Source organism: Crassostrea angulata, chromosome 3, assembly GCF_025612915.1.
Source record: "Crassostrea angulata isolate pt1a10 chromosome 3, ASM2561291v2, whole genome shotgun sequence".
Classification (NCBI taxonomy): domain Eukaryota; kingdom Metazoa; phylum Mollusca; class Bivalvia; order Ostreida; family Ostreidae; genus Magallana; species Magallana angulata.
This window is the reverse complement of record NC_069113.1, coordinates 11,502,998-11,529,433: the sequence shown is the minus strand read 5'-3', so window position 1 is coordinate 11,529,433 and position 26,436 is coordinate 11,502,998. Positions and strand designations below refer to the sequence as shown.

Sequence of the window (26,436 nt, the reverse complement as noted above, 5' to 3'; positions counted from 1 at the left end):
ATGTATAAAATGGTTTATTGGTGCATTTTAAATGATTGACCAAAATATTAAATGTTAAAGTCAAGTTACAAGCGAGATACAGAGGTAAGAATTGATAGTTATGTAAACAAAGCTCGAGTCTTATAGTTGTTTACAAAAAATGTAATGTAGAGAATTATCATTTCTTAATCAAAATGACTTGTAAAAAACAATTTAAACCAAATCAATATCTTCTAAAATACTATTATCAACAGAAAAAAGTTACATTTAATTGAAATTTACACCAATACAACGAACATGTAAAAATGACAATATTCGAGTTTTGTTTACAAAACAAAGAATTATAAAGTCTGTATCTTGCTTATAACTTGATATTTGAGTTTCAAATTTTGACATAGCATTATAAACTTCTATATTTATCAGTATAAACATTTAAAATGGAAAAATAAAATTTGAAAATTTTTAGTCAAATCGTGTCCAAGTTCCTTTAAATAGCTCTAAGTGCAATATAGGTTAACTGGTACTTCATAATCCATATTCCATGTGATAACATATAAAAATCTTTTTCATTTTATAGCTTCTCTTTGCTGCCAGCATTCAGATGAGAGTTCAGTCAATATATAAAATTCATGAAAGTCATTTTTTTTTTATTGCAAATAAAAATAAGTTTATACAACAGTACAAAAATCATTCTTTTCATGGTTGATAGGTTTTCCTATCATAGAGTAAAGCACTAGTGTAACCCAACTTGTTCACATTTAAATAATGAAAAGTAAAGTATATCTCGAAAATTGTAGACATTTTAAACAATGCATGCTTCTTCCTTCAATATACAATATATATAACTGTAGTAAAGTTCATTAGAATATTTTACATATTTGAATTCAATGGCACTAACATTACAGTTTTGAAATAAAACATTCTAAATACTTTCCCACTTTGACATGGGATGCTGACAAAGCATTATCTAGGCTAAATCTGAACTTCTTATTTAACAACTTTAGGGATTTAAAGACTTACTACTTCTCACTGCAGACATTTACAGTAGGACATAAAAGGTCAGATCAACGACACATACAGTTAATTTATTTACATGTATTGTCAGAGTTGACTGTTATACTAGGTATATCAATATATTTAAACATACTGGTATTCCTTGCCAGAGGAATATATGTACCTTGGTAATAACGTCCACCGTTACACATGATCAGGTTATTTTCATGACAGTATGATGATGCAATCTATGAAATGTATTAACAAACATTACCAATAGAGATTGTCATAATAACAGTATTCAATGACAGTATTTTATTTTAATACTATTGCCCTATTGCATGTCCTACATTAAGTACTTTAAGAGATATTATCATGCATGTGTTGCTTTTTAACATGCCGGTGTCTAAAACAATATCATGGTCATGGCAAAGACAATGGGTGATGTCCCTTTTCCACCATTTATGTTAACTTGCAATATAAGGATTTTCTCACAGAGCATCAAACATTTGTGTTAACTCATGCAATATAATGATTTTCTGACAGAGAAAAAAACCTAATATTGAAAGGCACAATCAAACACACAACTAGCCAAGGTAGATATACTTAGTTACATTATGACAATAGTAATATTTTATTGACTATCATAGAATATCATATCGGTACCCTGCCAGTTAACAAAGTATGACTATAAATGTTAACATTCTAAATTTACATTCCACTTATTGTAGTTCATCTTTAAAAAATATTTACAACATCAAGACATCATTCACTTTCCGACAAATGTAGAAGAAGTTCTTCCTCTGACATCTGGTCACTGGATGAAATGTCCATACTCCCTGACCTTGATTTATAATCTTTTGTCTCCCCTGTCTTTCTCCCTGGACTACACAAAAGTGGAATGGTCTGGCTCATGTCTGAGCTGTCAGAACAATTGTCTACAGTTTTATTTCCATTGACCAATGGGATCACTTCACTCATCTCATTGTCTTGAGATGAGACGGATTCCCCGATTGGATGACTCTGAAGACTGCCGTTTGTGAGATTGCTGCCTGCGGGTTTCACCGGGGAACTTGAACCGTTGTTGGCCGTCACCAGGCTGTGAAAGGTGGGTTGGTTACCAGTATTATTGATGGGAATGTTTCCATGGCTGCACATTTTTGGAGGTGACTGTAGAATGGGGGAGGATATTTGTGAGGGACTAGAAACTGTGTGTGAGGCCAGGCGCCGTACAGGGGACTTTGGAATAGCTGCAAGAGGACAAAAATGGTTTATAGTCTCGTGCAAAATTAAAAATACAACAAATCAGAGATAAATATCAAAATCAAAATAATCTGCCAACCGAAAGCCAAGTCTAAATTTCAAAATGATTATAGTTGTCAATCAAAAGTTCAACCTGAATATCAAAATAATAATTATAATTGGCCGATCAAAAATTTCCACCCTACCTGGAGTCTTGAACACATGTTGAGATCCCCCTCCCCCACCTTTGTTAGCTCGCTTTTCCAATGCCATCTGCCGATTTCTCTCTAACCTCTCTCTCTGCTCTGGAGTAAGACCCTATTAATATAATCATCTCAATTAACTGCTATTCATTGAAATTAAGATACTATTTACAATTTCTTGTGAAAGAAAAAATCAATTGGCAACTCTGTAGCTTTTAAATTGAACCTAAACTTTACAAGAAAAATATTGATAGTGTGATTCTTATTAAGGATTTGCTATTTAACCAGTACATGTATATTTATAACATGCCTGCATTATCAAGTACATACATAATTCACTCACCTGAGATAACCCCGGGCTGCTGAACCCTGGGGTGAGATTGCCGGATGTTGAGGGGGTGGAGGACAGAGGCTGTGACAGCTGGGCCGCTAGCATTCCACCAGACATTGAGGACATTGGGGATTCCTGGGAGGATGGGGGACTGGCCCCATTACGCTGTGTGGGAGACTCATTCCCCAGCTCCTCCAAAGCTTCTTCAGCATCAGAATCAATAGCCTAAATTTTACCAAATCGATATTTCTTTAACCATTACAATTTATGTCCTTATGTCCCTAGTTTCTAGGACCAACAAACTCGCTGCAGGAATAAATTTCTAAAATTGAAACTACATGCACTGACCTCTGACCCTGGGATGCCCTCTTCTCTCTCCTCATCATCTCCCACAAACTCATCATTCAGAATGGGCATATCAAGTCGCATTCTCTTTATGCAAGTCTGCATGAATGAGAAATGAGAATTCAATCAAAGGAACATACATGACTTAATGATCTGAGTAATCACACGCCTGTGAATGCATTTTGTCAAAGTCACGCAAGTAGAATTTCTTCATCATATCTGTCACTCATAGAGATTCAAATAGTTGTGTACACAATTTGCATTTCAGTTGGGGTAAATAAAATATTGATGGGTGTAGATAATCTTACTTTGACTTCATTTTTTGTGCCCAGCTTCTCAATTCGCTCCAATACTTCATCAAATGGCATCTTAGGGAACAGGCGGTGAGCCCAGTGCTCCAAGTATCGCATGATGATCTGTAGATCTCTGGCCTGTAACAACACAAACCTTATTATAACCATGAATTACCCATTTAACATGTGGTTGTATTCCATTGTCATGAAAGCTTCGTGTCCTGTTGTCAACTTCAAAGATCATGTTGGATACCAACAACATTTCTGTAACAGTATCATGAAATGCCGGATAATTAATTGTTACAGTGGATTTATCTTATGGAAGCTGATTGGTCAACAAATCATACCGTCCTTAAAAAAATTTGATGTGATTATTAACGCTATTATATATTGAATTTCTATTACTTCAACTTTAACATTTGAATATTTTTCTATTTTTTTTTTATATTTCTTCTAAAGGAGATTAATAAATACTAAACCAGCCCTTTAAAAGCACAAAATTTTGAGGATTTTATAGTTGACCAATCAACAAAATCAAAAATAACCTTGCTGACTTGGACATTCATACATAAACCTCAGCTCAGGCCCGACCTTATGGCCACACCTGGCGGTGGTCAAAACCATAGGAACAGTTTCCATCTAAACGGTTTATATCCCTTCAAGCTGTGGTTTACAGACAAGGTGGGTCTGTGTGGTACCAGTCATGTCAAACAGATTGGTTGACCAACTGAATGAATTCTGTCTTTACACAAAATAAATCATTGTGAGACACCAGGACACATTTACTCCGAATCTCAAGACATGGAGGTATACTGGTTATATATTTAATATGTAAACGATGTGACCGTTGGACCGAGCGCAGATATAACACAGTGCAGTTTGATTTTTGTATAATAAAATCTATTTAAATCGCACCAAGTAGGATCAGCCAGCATGGTTGCCTACTCAAATCATTCGTCAAAGTTAAACTAAACGTCGCGTGCTCAGTCTACATTATGACGTCATATTTCAGACGTAAAACGTTCAAGTTTTTTCTTCGGAAATAAGCGAAGAGAGTTACGTGATTCCGAATTTTTTTTCATTTCCTCTTTCATTGTTCATCAATTTAATTCATATGAATGCCAATGTAATAAAATTGAATACTTTATTCAGAATCTAAAAGATCAGTTTCTTGACGTTAATGTAGTTTTTTTTCCATCTGAAAATTTGATAAGACATACATAGAACAAGTCGTGTTTCTTGATTGAAGCACTTTTGAAACTTATCTGGTTTCCTTTTTAATTTCTTTTAATTTAAATTACCTTCTATTGAAACACTGGAACTTATTTAATCGAGTTTAGGGGCAATAAACATCGATAAGTACCAGTCAATCAATGATCGAACTAACTTTTTAAAAACAAAATGGCTGCCAATATGGCGGCGCCCAGGGCTGGAAGAAATATTTTTTGGCCTAAGTATCCCTGATTCAACTTTCATTTTTTACTGATTTTCTTTTATATACGCGTTACCATTAATCCTCGCTTCGCGAGGTGGGCTTTGCCCGCCTCTCGCTGCGCTCGGTAATATCAATTTATCCCCTGCCTTACTCTATATATTTCTGGTATGTGTTTCCTGGCCCCGCCATCACCAAAATTTTCAATCACTCAATTCAGTCCTCAACTCAAATCCTTATATAAACATAGGTAATCATAGATTACAAAGCTCACCGAGACGAGACATCACCCTTATGAGACATCACCTTTATGAGACCACCTTTATCATACTATATGAAAATCATACTTTATGATCTTGGATATTCATTGATACTGTTTTGACACAATATCATATATCATCTGTTAAAAAATTGTATGATAATCATATGTTCATGTGTTAATCAATACAATAATATAAAATCAAATATTGCATCCTATCATATTCACAATATATATCATATAATACAATAAAACACCGTAATAAACAATGATGAGATATGATATTGTAACGTATAATATGACATTGTATTGTGTTATACGTTATTGTATTTGATCACATAATACAATATCATAATATATAATACAATATAGTATCATATTACAATATCATATTACATAATACATCATAACATTGAAACATGATATTATATTGTATAATATAGTATGATATTGTATTGAATGACACTGAAACATATTTGATACATTATATGATATTATATCATATAATACAATATAATTTGATTCCAACATTGTATCTTATCAAATGATACAATATTATGTGATAAAGTAAAATATTATAAAATACATTATTATATTATACATATTGTATCATATGACACAATAATATATATTACAATATCATATGATACAATTTCATGTGATATGATAATATATCATATATCAATATCATATAAACCAATATCATATCATACAATATCGTATGATACAATATTATATAATATTACAATATCATATTATACAATTTCATGTGATATAATTCTATATTACTGAAACCAATATCATATTATACAATATTGTAGGATACAATATTATAGAATATATAATATTGTATCATAGGATACAATATTATATTTTGCAATATCTTATGTAATTGTATCATGTGATAAAATAATAAATTAAAAATACAATATAATATTATACAATATTGTATCATAATATACAATACTATACATAACAATATCATGATACAATATCATATCATAAAATATCAAAAAAATTGATACAATATCATATCTTATCGTATAACTTTTTATAATATAACATAAGATATCATATTGTATCATATCAAACAATATTGTTTCATATCATACAATACTATATCATAGGAATCATGTTATATCATTTATCAACAAACACATCTATCTATTGAGCTGGTTTGAGTGAGGTAGGAGATTTCTTTAGCATCCTTGATAATGGAGATCAGGCTCTGCATCTGAAGCAACCTCTGCATTTAATTTATAATAAAGTTAAATCAACTATGCAAGCTATCATCTATAAAACATGTGACCTGTTCCAAAAAACTAAACCTCATCCAGCATCCAAAACCTATTGCTCATATTCAGCATTCAAGCTTGTCAGTGCATCAGTATCATAAGACGCATCATCCATACAAGTTTGGTGAAGTTAGGACCAGTAGTAACTTAGATATTGCTATCAATGGGCACCTGCAACAAAAACTTTAACCAGCTCTTAAAACCTTAACCTCCTCCAGCATCCGAAACCTATTGCTCAGATTCAGCACTCAAACCTGTCTGGTGCATCAGTATCATAAGACACACCATCCATGCAAGTTTGGTGAAGTACGGACCAGCAGTAACTAAGATATTGCTATCAAAGGGCACCTGCAACAAAAACTTTAACCTGGTCCAACAACCTTAACCTCCTCCAGCATCTGAAATTTAGGACCCAGATTCAGCATCCAAGTCTTTCAAGTCCATAAGTAGGTCCAGATGCATCATCCATGCAAGTTTGGTGAAGACAGGACAAGTAATAGCTTAGATACAGGACCTGCAACAAAAACTTTAACCAGGTCCGGACGCCGACGCCGATGCCACCGCCGACGCCGAGGGTATAGCATAAGCTCTCCTTGACTTCGTCTCGGTGAGCTAAAAAGTGCATTGATTTGAGGCCAAGTATTGACTTGAGGAAAGTTGGTGACAGTGGGGCCAGATTTATACTATAATTAAGGAGGCTGGTTGCTCAACAAATTACCCATCAGATATACTGTGATCTTTTGCAATAAACTATATCATTACATGGAGAAAAAATCTAAATGTTTTATGTTTAAATGTTGATATTATATCTCCTATATCTGTATACAGATCTCTTTGTGTCACGGATAGCAATACAGTCTAAAATGGCTACAACCACCTAACCCTCTTAAACAGAAAAGTATCCTTCCCAATAGCCATGTACTCTTACTGGGAGCTAAGGGGGTACACAATAACTTCATCTGCCTCTGCTCAGTAAGTAAAAGTTAACAGTTCCATCCTGATTATCTAGCAAGCTGTGGTCAACTATAGGTCATATTATGAGAGTGCTTCCTTTCTCGCAAGCATAAACAGCTTCATTGATCACTTATCTAGCTGTAACACAAGCAGCCTCCAGCCATTACAATGGTATGTGTGTGATGAGGTCACAGGGAATCCCTCTGGCTCTTCAGTGCCACTTACAGGAGGTGGGGTGACTTATTTGACCTCAGAGGTTGTCCTTGATGTTAAAAGTACTTTTGAGGTTAAATGGACTTTTCTCTTTTACAAGGCTATTTAAAACCACAGGGTAATATCATACTCATATAGATCAATCCCAAATAAAGATTGATAATAAATCAAAGGTTTATTTATTGAAAAATAATTTTTGTTGAATTAGCATGATCCTTTTGCATGCCTTGCAAGACCTTTTACATGTATTTGGAGGCCGAACATTTTTACCAGGTGGTAAACCTCAGGTCAGGGCGGGGGCTTAATTATTAGAGGTGTGAAAGCCTCCAGGGCTTGCAGTTTATCTGCAGTCGTGAACGCTGCTTATCACTATACTCAGGAAGCAAATTAATACACAGGAAATAAATAATTAGTCAGAATTGGTCTTAGTTTAAATATCTTATTGTTCTAATGACCATACATAGCGATTTTATTTGGAAATGTTATGTGTCATCCGAATTTTCTCTTAGCACACATGTGTAAAACACAATTGTAAAAATGCAGAAAATTAATTCTGCTATAAAAATATAACTCACTACATTGTGTTTAGCACTTAACATTGTTTAAGAAGATAGTTTTGACAATTATTATTGTATACGAATTTAAGAAAACCATACGGGCAGTTAGAATGTGGAATGTATAAATTAAGGCAGCCATTATACGACGACAATTAATGGAGTTCGTATTCCATGGAGTGACATTTTCATGCACCAAGCTTTATACAGCTTTAGTAGCTCATAGATTTGTTTTAAAAAGAAATTTTTTAAAAATGTTTTTGAGCTGCTCATGCATCTTTTTGGAATTTATTAGGTCACATACATTCAACATAATATAATATAAATTCTGCCTAGTTTCAATCACTGAAAATAATTTTTTTTTCATTATTTTCAATACTGGTAATGTTAAAAATTCAATTTTTAATTCCCCCTTTCAATACATGACGAAAGATATCGAAGATAACATTGTTAATTGCTAGTAAACAGAAATCTACGGACCTGGCCAGATCACGCTCGGACGATAACATCAATCAAACTGGGTGCTATTGTTTTAAACTTGATTGACAAGCAGCATCATTTTGAAGTTTGTACAGGTAAAAAAGGGGATGTGCTTAAAATGTTCCGCCTTTAACAAGGCAGTTTTATCATTATAATTGAAGATTTAAATCTATGTCACTGGTTTAAAAGGACCCCCCCCCCCTCCCCTCCCACACACACACAAATGCAATAGTAAAATTTTTACAAAATTCATTTATTGTTCATTCTGTTGTTGTTTTTTTTTGGCATTTTTCTAGATCACACCTGCCCACCACCTTCTGACTCCAACAGTTAGGATACAGTTAAAGTTTTTTTAAAAAAAAAAGAAGAAATATTTTAGAGCCTTTTAATTGTGCTGCTTTGTATCAGCTATTTCAAATACACATTAATTTATGAATTTAAACGAATACTTAGAGAATATTGGCTTCAAAAGCATTACTGGTATTTTATGGTGGCACTAATTAGTTGAAGATGATTGCACCAGCTTTATGATAAGTTATATATCATAAGTTCAAGGATATTAATAAGGACAGGTTCATTCCCAACTGGTTACCGGCATTCCTGAATATGAAATGGCCTGAATACAACTTGGCTTTTAATATTACCTCATGTCCTTTCCCTTTGAACTTGACATCCTGGAAAACCTTTGGTAAAATAGGTATTCCTCTCTCACCAGTCAGTCTGAAAAAGAGAATGAGACTAGAATAAAAATCAAAACTAAAAGATTAAAGCAATTAATGCCTAAATGAGGATCAGTTTAAATACGAAAATTGTTTCTGAACGGTCTATTTGATTATATGAGGAACACAGATTTAGTTGACAGCAAAATATTCACAATATCATCATCACAATGTGGTCAACCCATCATTTTATCCTTCAGTTGAAAAAACTACACACCTACCAAGGTCCTTGTAGGATGAATAATAATCCTTACAGTTATATGCATTGCCAAACTAATCAGTAATGATTAATTATTTATATACCCGTATTTATTAATCAGAGAGAAACAGATGAATGCAGATTCCTTTTGAAAGAGAATTTACAGTCAAACTTCGTTGTCTCGAACTAGATGGAACTGTTTATAAACTTTAAGATACCCAGGTATTCAATATATCGAGGGTAAAATACAATGTACTTAAAAAATAAGTGTTTGGGACTTACAAATCACTTTCACATATCCATTGTATTCGAGAAATCAGTGTTCAAGATATCGAAGTTCAACTGTATTTATCATGAAATATGTATGCCACAATTGAGGAGCTGACCTGCTCCTTTAAAAATTCAGAGCCAAGCTTTCAAGTTTTTGCAGACAGACAGAGAGCACAAAACATTATGCCCCCACCATCGATTTCTGATTCTCATGGGACATGACAAGTGATAAATATTGTTCTGTGAATAAAACACTGTCTTTTGTATATACATGTACATGTATTAACGAAAGAAATACGTGTGGTATATGAGAGTCTGGCCAATGTTAACAAGAGGAGTAGAAGAATTAATGAACTGGTCACATCAGAGGGCTTTGTTGACTCTGCCCACATTCCTCACACCGACTGGTTAAAGCCCAACTTGTTTATAAAGCAATGGCCGTGTTGACCAGTTAAATGACTGTTTTGTTACACGAAAGCCATTAGAACTATTCAAGAGCACCTTGACATTTAAACTTGCATAATAATTGTTAAAGCACCTCTTGTAATTTATCGTAATGATTTTTTCCACCCTTGGCATGGATTATATTTGAATAGGGAGTCTAAATGTGTTGAATAAGAGAGAGACAAGTCTACGATCTGGTTGTTACACCCCAATGGGTGATAAGCTCTTGTTAGAAAGAAAGACCATGCTTTTGTTGAAACATCTTAAAGAACAGTCAGATGAAAGAAAAAAAACCTGAATTTGAATACTTAGTTTAACTTCACATAAATGTGATTATTAGGATATTATGCCCCAATTGATGGTACCATGGAATAATATTTTTAAAAAGCAAAAAAATAAACATGATAATTCTGCTCTTTAATTTGTAAAAAAGTGTTACTTTAAAGAACTTTATATGATAAGAGTTAAATTTGGCCCCCATAATTCGCCATTTTTAAAGTGTTTCGGGTACAATAAAATGTTAACTAATTTTTTAGAAGAGTTGATATAAAATATATTTTTCATCTATTTATTTGATTTATTTGCATTCATTGGTAGTATATGACGTCAGAAGCGATGCCATTTCTATAATTCAATCAAAATCAGCCAAAATTTGACATTTTTCTTATCTATTTACGAATGGGAAATATAGAGCGCATGCTTGAACAAGGAAATTTTTTTTGTCACTTATTAGTCTTGGCTAGATACATCTCTGATTAAAATATTTTATTTGTTCAAGAATGCGCTATATGTTTTCAGAAGGAAAAACTGCTTGAAAACAAGCTGTTTTACGCTAAAATTGCAAAAATGGCGGGAAAAGTTTGTCTTTACAATGTCATATTTCTAAATTGTGGGCACTTCAACCAAAATGAATACTTTGTAAACACATCACATACATATCTGTACTAAGAAAACAAAGAATGATAGTAAAATGATGATGTTCATTTTAGGGGGCCATTTTAGGCCCTTATCATATATAGTCCTTTGTTTTCTAACAAAACTGAAGATCATCTCTAATACAAGCATAGACAAAAGGTACATTACTGTAAAACATCTGAGCTAGTAATTTGTGAAGTCTAATTTTGTAGTCATGAACATTTGATATATAAGACAAATTTGTGTCTCAGAACAGGTTAAAGAAACCCTATAAACTCAACACTCACTTAAGACACTCTGGTCATGCAAATCTAAACCAACTGGTCGCGTCCACAAAGCCAATAATCTATTGACGTATATCAATATATATCAACCATAATGTGTCAATGATGCAACACTAACAGTAGTCTGAGCGTATAAATAACTGTAAGTTCAAGACTTCTTGTCCAGATAAAATAAACACCTGTTACAGATTTACCTAGCCATACCTAACCAGATACATTTGCACCTGTCACAATAAAACACATAGGGATACTTTTGTATGAGGAATCTTCACTACTTTCTATTTTGTCCAGTTCAGTCTTATTTGTGGGATACTTACTCATTTCATACTGAGTAAATTATTCCATTTATCATATACATATAATGATATATGAAGAAATCCACAGATATTCCTGCTCTAACAATAATGTACACTTGAAACTAGCATACAGAAAAATAACCAAAAAAATAAAATTAATTGTGACTGGCTAGGTCTGCAAATCATGATTCTAAACCTATATAACAGCATGTTCTATTGGGATTTTAACAATCCTTTCTTTATTGCAGATTCAATGAGAAATTTCATCCATTTTACATGTAATGTGCCTTTTTGTGTTCAAAAGTATTTTTTTATTTATTGAAGTATAGTTTGAAAGAATTCATCATAAAATACCCTCCAAATAGATGTTTAAAAGCTATTGGTGGTGGCTAAGACACAGCAAATTCTACCAGCCACTGATGGGACCATTTTTGAAGACATGCTTCATAGCTGTGCTTGTATGTGACCAATACATTTACATATTATAAATTGTGATTTTAATTCTTGTAAAGAGAATTGAAAACAAAGTGATCATAGTTTGTTGTAATTAAGTGTCCCCGTAATTGGACGAGGATTTGAACTTGGAACAACTTTCTCCGTTATTGGATGAGGATTTGAACTCTTGGAACAGCTTTCTCCGATAGGTAGGCCCGTCCCTGATAAACATAATCAAGTCCTACTAACACAAGTGGACGGGGATTAGGGAGTCAGATAGTCATGAAGTTGACCATTACAAGTGACCACACTGGCAGACTTAGTCTCCCTGTTCAAACACTGGCCGGAGATAAAAGTTAAAATAAACACTGATTGGGTGACCTCTTGACCAGGTCAAATGTTTTTACCTTAAACAGAGAAAGGGAAATATAAGATAATAAACAATACACTCTGGGATACACAACAGGAATCTATGCCATTTCTTATCCATCAGACATTGTAAGCCTTTGGTTGGGGCTTTCTATGTGTGAAGAGGGAAGGCTACCTGTATACAAAGAGTACACTTGGGAGGTTTTTCTGACACCGGCCCTCTCTGCACTGAGATTTATTACATTGTAGGTTGTAAAAACATTGTGTCATTTGGTCACTTGACTGCGATAAGAAAAAGGTCAATAACTTTTAAGTACAGCTCCCATTACACACTGAATGTATCCAGAAATAGCGTATGGATCGAGTTATAATCCTTTTCAATATTATTTCCATGTAGTCAACATAGCCCTAATTGCTTTGAAATAACTATATAATTAGTCACCAATACATATATCTACATGTGGATACATTCTTTCAGTATATGTTTATTTACCTGGTGGCGTCCAGCTTGGGTTGGGGTCTGCGGACCACCTTCTTAGCTGCTCCTTTTGACAAATCCTTTAATCTGGATAAAACTTCAGCACTGTTATCTATAAATTAAGAAACATTATTAACACTCTTGGAATCTTTTTTTTTAAATATATATTACAAATTAACCAACATTTTTGTTTGTTGAACTACTTGTACATTATAATACAATTTGAAAGAAATATTAGCACTTTAAGAATTGAAAAATGAAAAAAAATACTGATTAAGTAAGAGTTTTTTCCTATCATTCCGGTTAAATACATTTCCATCCCCACCCCCTTTCTTCATATTAGGAATGATATTTGTGCTTAATTGATTTCAGGGACATCTGAATAAAATATATGTACATTTGATGACATACTAAGAGCTACATTTTTTAGAATTGATGATGTAGACTCTACAGATTTTTTTTAAATTTTGCAATTTTACTTCAGAAATCAAAGAAAAGTTAATATAATCATTTCAAATTCCTCAAAAATCAAAACCAATCACTTGATTTATGAAAATTTATTTATTTCTTTTATTGATATATAGCAGCCCCCTCCCCCCCCCCCCCCATCCCCACACACCATTTTTACTGAGGAAAACTAAACTGAAACAAATTGAATGGCAGCTTATCATTGTAGCATTTATCTCCCTAAATCCATATAAAAGAAAGTGTTACCATCCTGGTCCTCCCCCTGGCCCATCTCCTCCATCCCCTCATTGTCCTGGGGTAAGTCCGGCAGTGCCCCTACGGTGGGGAAATCCTCGTCCTCCTCAAAAATCTCATCCATCTCCAAGTTCACAGACTCCATGTTCTTCCTCTTTAATAATCTGTCAAAAAAATATTCTCAGTGCATCACATATCAATGTTTAGGGAAATATGATTATCTAACATATATCATGAGAGAAAAAAGAAAGACCATTTCTACATTGAACTCCTAGACGATCATTTAATACATCTTAATTCCTCTAACACAACCATATATTGTGAGGTCGGGCAAGTACTTCCAACATACTTACACACAAACACAACTTCATACACACAAGTAGCAATGTCGTAAAACCTCTGCAAATTATTATGGGAGGGGGATTAGTCTGCTTCAGATTCATTCAGAGAAACATCAATATACTAGTATTTCACCGTTAGTTTCAGAGAAACATTGGTGTAGAAAAGATAACAACAATAAACAATCTTTTTTTTTATTAAAACCAGAAAGTTTTTCTTTTCAGTTTTTGTGTCAAAGTTCTTTGTTCTTTCATGTTTCATTTCCCCCAAAAAATATTTAAAGGCATATATACCATTATATATGCATGCAATAAAAGCTGGCAGTAGTAGAAATCAATATTGACAATTTATTTCAATTACAGCAAAAATAATTTTTTTCTAAAAGTAAGAATAACCATATTTATTCTCCCTACTCAAGGGTCAACTTACAATTCAAGCACTGCTTTTCAAAAATGCACACTGTGACACTCACAATTTTAAAAATAAGAAAACAAAATGAAAAGTATTTGTTTTTTCCTTAACAGATTTTACTGTTTGTCTGGATACTATTGGAATTGGATTTCCAAGATTTGAAATCTTAAAAAAGTTTTTAAAACATTCATAAAATTTTACACAAAAACAATAGCTATCAACAGCATATGCATGTACTCTTTAAATATTTTTAAATAACTGTATGTCCTACCGTTTCAGAGTAAAAGGTTCTGCCATGGTACATGAATTACGTTTGGTACAATCGAGTCCAGCCAAATATTAAGTAATCAATGTTATGTAATCATGACTGGGAAAAAACACTGGTCAGCTAAACCAATCAGAAGTGACGGTGTCCACTTTATCCAAAAATAGGATACAGCAGAATAAGAAACTTAATGTTAAGTCACCAATCCAACAAAGGAAAATTACTCAAGAGTTCCTTGTGTCCAAATAAACAGATGCAGGTCTTGATGAAATCAGCTCAGAAATCTTAATGTACACTTGATAATCAATCAGTCACCACACACTGTGTGTACTAAATGATGCATTCAGAGATACAAAATATCCTTAAAACCTTTGTTTAAAAAGTCATCCAATTTTTTCTGCTAAAGTTATAAAAAGCCAATATTACACAAAAAAAAAACAAAGGCCAAACTGTCCCTCCGATGTGACCAAAAAGAGACTGGTCAGCAGTGGACAGAATGTGATGAAATTGATCGAGTCCTATACAGACAGCCAATAACCAAGAATTTATTTATAGCAGGTCAGACTGACCCTCAAGCATGGTCACTGTAAATAAGGTCAGTGACGTGAGCTACACATAAATAAACAGAGAAGATATGATGGACTTCCTTGATGTGTGGCCCCCTTAAAAAGATGGATGCAGGTTGCATACATGTATAATAAATGTCACACAGTAGTGACATACAAATCATGCAGCACTGTTGACAATGCACTAAGTAACACTGGAGTGAGGAGAAAATCCTAGGGGTGGATCCAATTATCTCACTTTACTTCACTCATATATTGTGGAATCATTAGAATTCGAGGTGGCTCAATTTTCGTGGGTAACCCTCACCCACGAATTTACATCCTCCAGAAAAACTAATTATAAAAGATTTAGTTTTTCACACTGAAACTGAAAACCGATGCATCCATTAAATTACATCCCCACGAATAAGCAAAATCCTACTATCCATGAAAATTGGCCCCCATGAAATTAAATGATTCCACAGTACATGCAATCACACCTGTACATTTCAAGTCATTTACCTATTTTAAACTAAAATATATCTATATAGCATTTTTTTTGGAGAAATAAACTTTTTCATTACTTTTTAATTTCAATTTTTACGGGGTTCAACATGCCTGATTTTTTCAAAACTGTGCAGATTGATTACATGTAGCATCTAAACTGAAATTTTCATTTGATAAAAATAATTTTGTCAGTGGTAAGTTTTGTACATGTATCTTAAAGTACTACTTGAAAGCCTTCAAAAATCTAGTCCTAGCTAGATGAATATCTATTTAAGAGGATTTCCAAAAAATTTCTTTAAAGGACAACCCAAGTCCTTAAATTGAGACCACCAAAAATTAAAACATGGTTCGATTTGCCAGCTAAGTGTCGTTAATTATGTTCTGGGATTTTTATATCTATTTTCACAATTTATTTCTCCCTTCCTCTAACGATGCTACACCAAATTTGGTCAAGTTAATTAAGGTTCCTCCACACTTGATCTTTTTATGGTTTAATCCATGTAATTGTTTTTAAAATTTGAAGATCAATATACATCTAAACAATCAAACTGAGCTAAAAATACAATATTGAAATATTGCAAATATTACTTTCAAAAAGTAGGAGCTAACAAAGGTAAACTATCGCAGAAATTAAAGCAACAACTGCTCTCCAATCAAACATCACATGATTTCTTATATTATTTCCATGCAAGAAAGCATTTTTTAAAGAAATTAATCACAATGCCCTAATTATTTCACATATTTAACCATTTTCAGGCAATTTGAAATTGCCAGTTTAAGCAACAGGAGACTATAAATATTTCAAATAATGGTTCAAACTTGTTAAATTGGTATTATCTAATATGAATAAGTTATTTGGGATATTTGCGCTTCTGATTGGTATAGAAAAATTTCTTTCATACTTGCATCAATTTTTTTTTGCTTTTTTGTTTGCACTCAGCATCTGGAACTACCGGTACCTTTCTCTGTCTTCTTGTTTATCACTATTTATTAATTATAGCATGTGAATTTCTAAAATAAATACTTTCCACAAAGCTATGACCTTTTTATTGTAAACCAGTCTAACAGAACTATACAAATATAGACAAGTGAAAAGCTGTCAATATGACAGCAAACCGGGTTTTCTTTTATGTAAACTGTATCCATAATCCATGTCAACCCTTATCCAGTGAAATGGAGTACCCTACATGTATATACAACATTTTGCCAAAAAATGACTAAGTTCAAAAGCTAGTATTTTTTTCATAAATTATCGGAAATCAAAATCCTAGCAATATGCACACCTCTGATATATGTACAATTGATCTGCAAAAGAACAACTTCCTATCTTGAGAACTGTAGGAGGAGTTATCCGTACAATGAGGGTACCCTATATGCAATATTTTGCCAAAAAATGACTAAGTTCAAAAGCTTGTATTTTTTCGATAAATTATCAGAAATCAAATCCTAGCAATATGCACACCTCTGAGATATGTACAATTGATCTGCAAAAGAACAACTTCCTATCTTGAAAACTGTAGGAGTTATCCGTACAATGAGGGTACCCTTTTGGCAGCCGCCCGCCCGCCAATCCGCCCGCCATTTTCACCATTTTAATAACCGGATTTTTCCGTTGGAAAACCCGGTTAAAAATTAAGAATATAACCTTGAAAGATAAATAGAGTTCATATTACCGGTGTTTAATTGATTTAATTCAACAAACAGAAAATAGTCTTCTTGATTTTGTATGCTCATGTGCTCCACTCGTCTCCATTCAAAAAAGGTAAAATTAACTGGAAAACATCATCAATGCGCATAGCGCATACATACATTAATGAATTTTCCATACAAGCTAGTGCATTGGTAATTATTTTTTTCTTCAAAACAGGTTTTCACAAACTTTGTGCATAATGTAACATTGGCAAATTTAGAGCGAGGGGCCCACCTTTTCTGGTCAGTTATAAAATAAAGAATACCGGTAGTAGAACTATAGAAAAAAGAATGTCAGATCAGTTTTTTTGTAATTAATCGACTTTATATGTCAAGTATATAATAGCTAGAATAGCTCAAAAAAGTGGTCTGTGTCTCCTTTCTGTATACATTCCTGGTGGATGGAGGAAAGGTCCATCCAATAGCGTTTTACGTAGTTTAACAAGAGGTCCAGCTTATCGTTGGCCACAGCATTGGCTCTGATGTTATCAAAACCGGCTTGCACATTGGCGACTGGCAGGAATGGCAGAGCAAAGATGCTGTGATCTGTGTGGTATACATTGATATCCTCACTGTACTGAACCTGCAACTCCACTTCCTGTACTTTCAACCATACAGCCTGGGACCAATGAAAATGACAGCCAATGATATCTTTCCCAGGAATTATTTTCCGCAATGCTGCCCACGTTGCTCTTTCAAAGTCCGCCATGATAGGTTCTTCTGCTGCTCTTTATGGTAATTTTTCCAATAAAACACTCTGACATAGTCCAAAGTCTGGCGTCGGCTTATTAGCACAAAAGCAAGTGGAACCTGTTTCTGTTGATTTCCAAGGAATCCATGTATGGAAAAAAACTGGATGAACAGATGCCAGTGCCAGACAACTTTGAAGGTTCCGTCCACATATCATGTGTTGACATCTGCAAGCAAGTCAAGTTGATCTTGGCTGGCGAATATCAGGGGCGCTGTCCATTGAAGGATTGCAGAAGTCCTTAGGCTATGTTGAAGTCGCATCACATGATTTTACTCCTCTGGTCGCAGATTCTCCCTTGTTCTGTAGGTACTTCTCCATTGTACGAATGTCAATGAAGGAATAACACACAACACCTGGATGTATGGACAATATATAATGTAACCGGGGGGGGGGGGGGGGCTTTGATCTTTGATTAAAAACAGAACAGTTTATGGAACTATTCGTGATCGTTTTATTTCAGCATTTTTAGTTTTTGTTAAAATGTGGGGCGCCCATAATACTGTAGATTACTTTTTTACGTGAGTGCTTAATTTGATTCAACCGTTTTCCATCAAATTGCGAGAAAAATTCAAAATAAAATCCCCAATGCCGAATTTGTATCGTAGTTTCATGTTGTGAACATGTCAGATGTTTATTCCTCAGGTTTAATTAGGAATCTAGATTATTCAAAATATTGTGTAGTGAAACTTATTTTGGGGCGCTTGTAAAAAAATTCAATAATGAAAAGCAATTTGGAGCATTCGAAAAAATACATTCAAAATAATATATGACATAACTTATTTAGGGGCGCTAGTAAAATAAATCGTAAAAAATATTAATCATGATAAAACGAACATTCGGAGTGCTCATGAGATGTACTCATGAGATGTACTTTGGGCTCTAGTTAAACTTCACTGGGGCGCCCCCCTAAAAAATTGGGGCGCTTATGCATGGGTCGATTTGGCTCTTTAGAGCAAAGTGACCAGCACCATTTACATCCATTAAGCCAGGTATTAAGATAGGAAACACAGGGATATAGATTTGGAAAGCTAAGTGTCATTGCATCTGTTAATTTGAATGTGTTGATTCATGATTGTAAGATGATAGGCCTGTTGTGTGTAAATCTTTGCGATGGATGTTGGTTGTGCCTAAGGGTTAATTACAATAGAATGACCAAATAAAAGTAAAACTACGAAATGAATGGGCTGTGTCCTACCAGAGACATAACTTACTTATGTCTCTGGTCCTACATACAAACCGAACCAATAATCTATATTATCCAGAGTCTGACAGAGAGCAAGAACGGTCAAATGTTCGAGAGAGCACTAAAAATAAATACTATCTTTATCGTACTGACACCTGGATTACATATATTGCATTCAACTTACCAAACTTCAACAGAAGTCTCGGTGAGAGAGAGTAAATGTTGTCTTTCGCGGCAATTTCGGACCTCCTATAAGGCGCATGCGTTTGAAAAAGAAAGTACAGATCGAATATTCCATGTACAAATTGATTCACGTTTATAAATTCGGAACATCTCGGGAGTTATTAATGTGATTTGTTGTCGACTGTTGACAAACAAGAAAGATCTTCAATTGTCAGTGAATTGAAAAAAAAAATGACCACTTTAACTGTGTGCAATCGAATTGAATCAGGAAAATCTGAAAAAGTAAAATTAAATTCGATTAATTTTAAAAGTTCAGTTCAAAATTTGAAAGATGGAATATCAAAGAAGATAAAAAGACCAGTATCCGATTTTGGTGAGTAATTGGATATTTCATTTTTGCACAGTTACTCATAATCTGAGATTCTTCTGACTCTAACCCCCGCTTTTAATGATCCATCAGAAAGTTTAATATCTTATCAGTGACCGGCTTACTAACATAGTTGATGGGAAAATTAGAGTGAATAGGCCACCTGCCCCAAAACCAAATTGCCACATGCACAAGCATGACCAAAGCCCAAAATTTGACTTCCCTTACATTGGCCAAATAAAGGTAACCCAATAAACCAATAGCATATTTGGTCAATGGTACAAATACCCACATGCATTTATCTGAAGTTCAGAGGCATTGGGATCTTGTCTATATGATGTGATGTATTTTTTTATTACGCTGTGATGGTCAGACCGGTTCAAATACTGGCACCAGATAGCTGACTGGGTAGAGCACCTGACTAGAGATTCAGGGGGCCTGGGTTTGAAACCAAGTCTGGTATTTCATTATTTCTCCCATTCGGCTCATTCTAATCAAAATAAGATTTGTAAAACTGCTCCTCTACAATACGCTCGCCTTTTCATGATCTAACAACATCCTGAATGTGTCATCTCAGAGTGACCTTTCAAACAACTGATGAAATCGATCATTGCTTTCTAAATCTTCGCTGGTAGGTCGGATACTTTCTGCTTTTTAATTAATAAACATAAAATTCTGCATTGTCTCCTGTAGTGAACAAAAGTCTGTGTCAATTCCAAGTTTAAGTTATTTTTGTTTGCATAAATCGCAAGCAAAGGAATATATTTTAATTTCAGAAAAAAACTTAACAATGTATATGATAAACAACCAAGCATTAGAGTTGTAAGAAATAAACCAAACAAACCATTTTAAAACTTGTTTATTGAAGCTTTAATTAATTTGATTGGCTGACATTTTAATGTCAATTATTAAAAGGTCGCTCTGAGATGACCCCATACGGGATGTTGTTAGATCTTGTATAGCGTACATATCATAATGAAGTGGATTTACAAGTCTTGATTTCAATTAAATTGAAGTAGGTGATGTTTTACTACATATGGTGCCATGCCAACCCCTGGAACTGACATGTTAACTCCGGCCAGGGGAAAGAGACTGGGGTGATCTTCGAGGGCGAAGATAATTATTAATGTGAAGATCAGACAATTATAATACAGGTGCCAGATAGCTCAGTTGAAAGAGCATCTGACAGGAGATTCAGGGGGCCTGGGTTTAAATCCTGACCTGGTCCGTCATTATATCGCCCATCCCTGTTATAACCCCATCATTTCAATTGCAGAAATGCATCAAAATTTATCAAGTTCATTTGTTTTAGAGGTTTAAAACAATTGTTCAACTGTGAAGGAAAACACATGATTATTATTTCAAAATATACAGTAAGCAATATTTATGCTTTAAACAAAAATGTGAATAAGGTTCAGTAAGCCTCTCCTTTAATCACATTTTCTTCCACTCCAACAAAATTTCATACAATAATATTGTGTCCTTTAAATAAGAACATTTCTATATAAGTGCAGATTTTTGTGCATCAAAAGAAAAAAATAGGCAAGAACAGAGTAAAAAATTACACAAATTTCTATTAATTGCAAATATTTTGATACCGACAACATTTTTTATTGGATTTATTTCTTCTCTAGATATTATATATTGTGGACAGCGTTTAGATGATCAGAAGCCATTAGAAACATATGGATTAAAGGATGGAGTCACTTTGTATTTGGTGAAAAGGTACAACAAAGAACCAGCAAAATCTCCAGGTATTGAAATGCTCAATGATTTAACTTTAATGAAATGTTCCCTAGAAATTTACTTACTTAACCTTTATGAAATAATACATAGAAATTTAGGATGACCATGCAAATCTGTGGCCATCTCAATCTGAAATCACAACATCTTGGACTAATAAAGCAACCAAATACTTTTATGATTTCATGCTACATGTAGTTTTCAAATAAAAAAAATTGTGTATAATATATTTCCATATCTCTAATCCTACATAATATGGGTATTTCTAGAACACAAGTACCAAACCATAAATTTTATAGGAATTTACATTCTCAGTACACTCAAGTTTTCATCTTTAAAATTAAAATTTCTTATTGACAGATTTGCTAAGTGTTCATGACAAGGCATGTGTATTAAAAGTATTTCATTTATTTATTTTTTTCTTTCAGAAAAGATGTCTGATGCTGCCATGAGGCAGTTAGTGATAACATTACAGTCAGCTTTACTTAAACCTTCCTGTAAAAGTACAGTAAGTAAAAGCTAGAATTAAATTCTCACCATTTGTACCACATTCTCAAACAGAGGAAAACTTTTCAGTAAAGTTTATAATGACACACTTGGTTGCTGATTGCAGTGTATGTTTTTTTGTCCTTTAGATTGAAAGAATGTTGAATAGTCCAGAAGCATTAGAGCGTTTAATTTCAGCCACTCCTGGGCTAGAAAATGACCCAGTTGCTCTATGTAAGTACGCTTACATGTAGATGTGATCTCACAAATATGATCAAACTGTGTTCATAAATTGCAAAAATAATTTTCCTGGTAGTATTTCAACAAAAAGAAATATTAAGTATCGGTTACTTATCTGATAATAATACTGGTCAACATTTCAAATTAAAATATTCTGTAATTTGAATGTACTCTATAAGATCTTAAATTATATGTATCTTTTCTTTAGGTTCTGTTGCAAATAAAGATGTGATAGGATGTAAAAAGTGTAATGGTTTTAGGATTTTACTATGTTCTTTTATTTTAGCCATGCTACAAGACCAAGAACTCTTGGCAATACTCTCTCATCCAGAAAACATCAAAGAGTAAGCTCTTATAACACTAGTTTTTATGGTCATCTCCCAACTGCCAGTGATATCGAATAGCAATACATGTATAAAATATAATTTTTAAGACTTAATTTTGGGTGGATAATTTGCACAAAATTTGCTTTAGATTTTATAAAGATCATTTTGACCCTGGTTCCAAGTACATGTATTTTCAAGACTCCGCTGCAGCATCTGCTCTTAAACTTTCCACGTTACCCATGTTTGAAGTCATTCCTCTATTGTACCAGTAATTAATGTCAATTTTCAGAGTGGTCAGCAAGCATCCTGCTTTTGGACATGCAGCTTTGTCGGTATGCCAGGTGGTCAATGAGGAGGGGTCAGGGAGGGACGCCGACAGAATCACTACAGGTTTATCTGCTCGTGATATCAAAAATAAATCACAAATATGTCATCAAAATGTATAATTTTCTTTGAGTCAGATAGCATAATTTCCTGATTAAATGTACTTTGGCATGCTTTTGAAACCATGGAATCTTTTTTCAGGCTCTTACTACTTAGATCAGATGTCAGATGATGAAGACGATTCAATAGCTAACAGACCAGGTCCAAGTGTATGTAATTTATATTCTAATCTACGTTTAACTATACCCAGAAATATGTTGATTTTTGATATGGTGAAAATGAGATACAGATGTGTTGATATTACCGGTATGGAAATGTGTATGAATTACATTTATATCCAAGGATACAATATACATGTACATGTACCAATACCACAAAATACCCGGTAATCAACAACAGGGGAAAAACAAAGTTTGTTCACCTTTCTATGAAACTTGCTCTTAGATAAATGATTTATATTAGAATTTTTCTATTTTATATTTTGGTAAATCAGACAATGGCATGTCTTGACTAGCCAGGGGTTTTCAATCCACAACACTCTCCACAAGTTTTTATAAGGAGGGGAGTGGAATGTTAGCCATAAGCTCCCAAACATGACAATGTCTTTAGGCATTTTGGTATCATGAATGAATATTTTCTGATGTTTATTCATTACAGTCAGGGGGAATCACTCCATCACAGCTGGCTGCAGCTTTAGCATCAGCAACTCAAGGGGGAGCCACTAATCAAGTAGGTCAAAATATTTAGTATCAGCACATACATCAATGTTGATGAAAGTAAAGTCTGACATTAAATTCGGAAGTTTAATGATAAGACAATAGTCTATGACAAGGTAACGTAATTGATTGTTACTTCATTTATCGATAGAAAGAACTTCGTAATGTCAAAGACTTCTATTAATTTAGTTCCTTATATTTGTTTCAGCCATTACAGAACATTTTACCTGGTGCAATAACAGCAGACTTTTTCCAGCAAGCCATCAGACAGGCACAGGAGGCAACTAACGGTAACCAGGTAAGATCCAACTATACAAAGAACAAAGAAACCCCTCACCGTGTTCAGGCTGAATTTATAGCAGTTATAATTAGCTCTGATTTTCTTATGGTTCATTCATACTGTAGAAGCAGAAATATTCGTTATTTTCGTTGGCATTTTAAATCAACGAATTTAAATCCATGACAAATTTTTAACCAAGGTATTAATTAATACAGAGTTGATACGTGGTACACTTTAGAGGTTACGATATGACAAAATTAAATGCCAACGAAATTTCATTTGGTTCAGAAACAACAAAAGTTTAATCCAACGAAATATGTGCTTCTACATTATACATGTATAATATCATTGTAGTTTATATAAATAAATGTAAAATGAAAATAATTTTTTCTATTATTAATCAAGTACTACACATTGTAATACATTTACCAATATAGGGCAATTTGTTACAAACTCAGCTCCAACAGCTTAGGGACATGGGAATCACAGATGAGGCCTTGGCAAGGCGAGCTCTGCAGGCCACAGGTGGGGACCTACAGGCAGCGCTCGACATGCTGTTTGGCGATGGACAATTTTAATTTATTATCTTTAAAGTGAAAACTGTTCATTCAAAAAACTTGTATATATGTGTAGTGTATAGCATGGAATTTTTTTTTACTTAAGCTTACAATGAATTGTTTTAAAAACAAAATGTGTTGATGTTAGTTATTTACTGAACTGAACCAAACAAATTTTGGTCGTAACTGATGCTCCAAACACCTCAACCTCCTCTAGCATCTAAAATTCATGGCCCAGAATCAGCAACTACAAGCAAGTCTTTAAGGATCCTATAACAGAATATGTACATGTATTTTCATATTATCCCAAGTTTTTTTAGCTCACCGAGACGAAGTCAGGGGGAGCTTATGCTATACCGTCAGCGTCGGCGTCCGGACCTGGTTAAAGTTTTTGTTGCAGGTCCTTTATCTAAGCTATTACTTGTCCTATCTTCACCAAACTTGCATGGATGATGCATCCTGACCTACTTATGGACTTGAAAGACTTGGATGCTGAATCTGAGTCCTAAATTTCAGATGCTGGAGGAGGTTAAGGTTGTTGGACCAGGTTAAAGTTTTTGTTGCAGGTGCCCTTTGATAGCAATATCTAAGTTACTGCAGGTCTGTACTTCACCAAACTTGCATGGATGGTGTGTCTTATGATACTAATGCACCAGAGAGGCTTGAGTGCTGAATCTGAGCTATAGGTTTCGGATGCTGGAGGAGGTTAAGGTTTTTGGAGCAGGTTAAAATTTTTGTTGCAGGTGCCCTTTGATAGTAATATCTAAGTTACTGCAGGTCCATACTTCACCAAACTTGCATGGATGGTGTGTCTTATGATACTGATGCACCAGACAGGCTTGAGTACTGAATCTGAGCAATAGGTTTCGGATGCTGGAGGAGGTTTAGGTTTTTGGAGCAGGTTAAAGTTTTTGTTGCAGGTGCCCGTTGATAGCAATATCTAAGTTACTGCTGGTCCGTACTTCACCAAACTTGCATGGATGGTGTGTCTTATGATACTGATGCACCAGGCAGGCTTGGGTGCTGAATCTGAGCTATAGGTTTCAGATGATGAAGGAGGTTAAGGTTTTCAGAGCTGGTTAAAGTTTTTGAAACGGGTGCCCTCTGATGATTATATCTTAGTTACTACTTGTCCTAACTTTACCAGACTTCCATAGATGGTGCGTCTTATGATACTGATGCACCAAACAGGCTTGAATGCTGAATCTGAGCCATAGGTTTCGGATGCTGGAGGAGGTTAAGGTTTTTATAGCTGGTTAAAGTTTTTGAAACGGGTGCCCTCTGATGAATATATCTTAGTTATTACTTGTCCTAACTTCACCAGACTTCCATGGATGGTGCGTCTTGTGATACTGATGCACCTGACAGGTTTGAATGCTGAGTCTGAGCCATAGGTTTCAGATGCTGGATATGGTTAAGTTTTTTGGAACAGGTCACATGTTTAATAGATAATAGTACTATTTCAAACTTGCATAGTTGATTAAACTGTAGTATGAATGAATCACAGAGGAAGCTTCAGATGCAGAGCTTGATCTCCATTATCAAGGATGCTAAAAAATATATCTTAGTTATTACAGGTCCTAACTTCACCAAACTTGAATGGATGGTGTGTCTTATGATACAGATGCACCTGACAGGCATGGATGTTGAATCTGAGCCATAGGTTGTGGATGCTGGAGCAGGTTAAGGTTTTAATTGCTAGTGCCCTCTGATGATGATATCTTAGTTATTACTGGTCCAAACTTCACCAAACTTGCATGGATGATGCGTCTTGTGTATA

At 34.2% G+C, this 26,436-nt stretch overlaps 2 protein-coding genes across 3 annotated transcripts; one reads left to right on the top strand and one right to left on the bottom strand.

Annotated features, from left to right (window-relative positions):
* Positions 1-1,517: 1,517 nt before the first annotated feature.
* Positions 1,518-19,648, bottom strand: LOC128178357 (uncharacterized). Of its 2 annotated transcripts, none has more exons than XM_052845480.1 (9): positions 19,559-19,648; positions 13,697-13,848; positions 12,998-13,094; positions 9,218-9,293; positions 3,402-3,524; positions 3,097-3,192; positions 2,761-2,973; positions 2,421-2,532; positions 1,518-2,222 (listed from the first exon to the last, which is right to left on the bottom strand). In XM_052845480.1, exons 2-9 carry the CDS (start codon positions 13,827-13,829, stop codon positions 1,738-1,740), a joined length of 1,335 nt encoding a protein of 444 aa, XP_052701440.1. In that variant the 5' UTR covers positions 13,830-13,848; positions 19,559-19,648; the 3' UTR covers positions 1,518-1,737. The 2 variants fall into 2 exon arrangements, with proteins under 2 accessions (XP_052701440.1, XP_052701439.1); XM_052845479.1 differs by lacking the exon at positions 19,559-19,648 and adding an exon at positions 14,706-17,279.
* A 52-nt stretch (positions 19,649-19,700) lies between these two features.
* Positions 19,701-24,790, top strand: LOC128178359 (ubiquitin-like protein 7). Its single transcript, XM_052845482.1, has 10 exons — positions 19,701-19,930; positions 21,559-21,678; positions 22,096-22,175; positions 22,303-22,387; positions 22,680-22,737; positions 23,009-23,109; positions 23,245-23,312; positions 23,761-23,832; positions 24,028-24,117; positions 24,537-24,790. The coding sequence occupies exons 1-10, from the start codon at positions 19,789-19,791 to the stop codon at positions 24,675-24,677; spliced, it is 957 nt and encodes a 318-aa protein (XP_052701442.1). The 5' UTR covers positions 19,701-19,788; the 3' UTR covers positions 24,678-24,790.
* Positions 24,791-26,436: the final 1,646 nt, after the last annotated feature.

Bases quoted from the DNA above. Each gene is read 5' to 3' on its own strand.
- LOC128178359 (XM_052845482.1), top strand. From the start codon at position 19,789: ATGACCACTTTAACTGTGTGCAATCGAATTGAATCAGGAAAATCTGAA. The intron at 21,679-22,095 runs GTATTGAAATGC...TTTTTCTTTCAG, and splicing joins AGAACCAGCAAAATCTCCAG to AAAAGATGTCTGATGCTGCC. The intron at 22,388-22,679 runs GTAAGTACGCTT...CTTTTATTTTAG, and splicing joins AAATGACCCAGTTGCTCTAT to CCATGCTACAAGACCAAGAA.
- LOC128178357 (XM_052845479.1), bottom strand. From the start codon at position 14,731: ATGGCAGAACCTTTTACTCTGAAACG. The intron at 13,849-14,705 runs GTAGGACATACA...TTTTTTTGACAG, and splicing joins GAACCTTTTACTCTGAAACG to ATTATTAAAGAGGAAGAACA. The intron at 2,223-2,420 runs GTAGGGTGGAAA...GTCCTCTTGCAG, and splicing joins ACATGTGTTCAAGACTCCAG to CTATTCCAAAGTCCCCTGTA.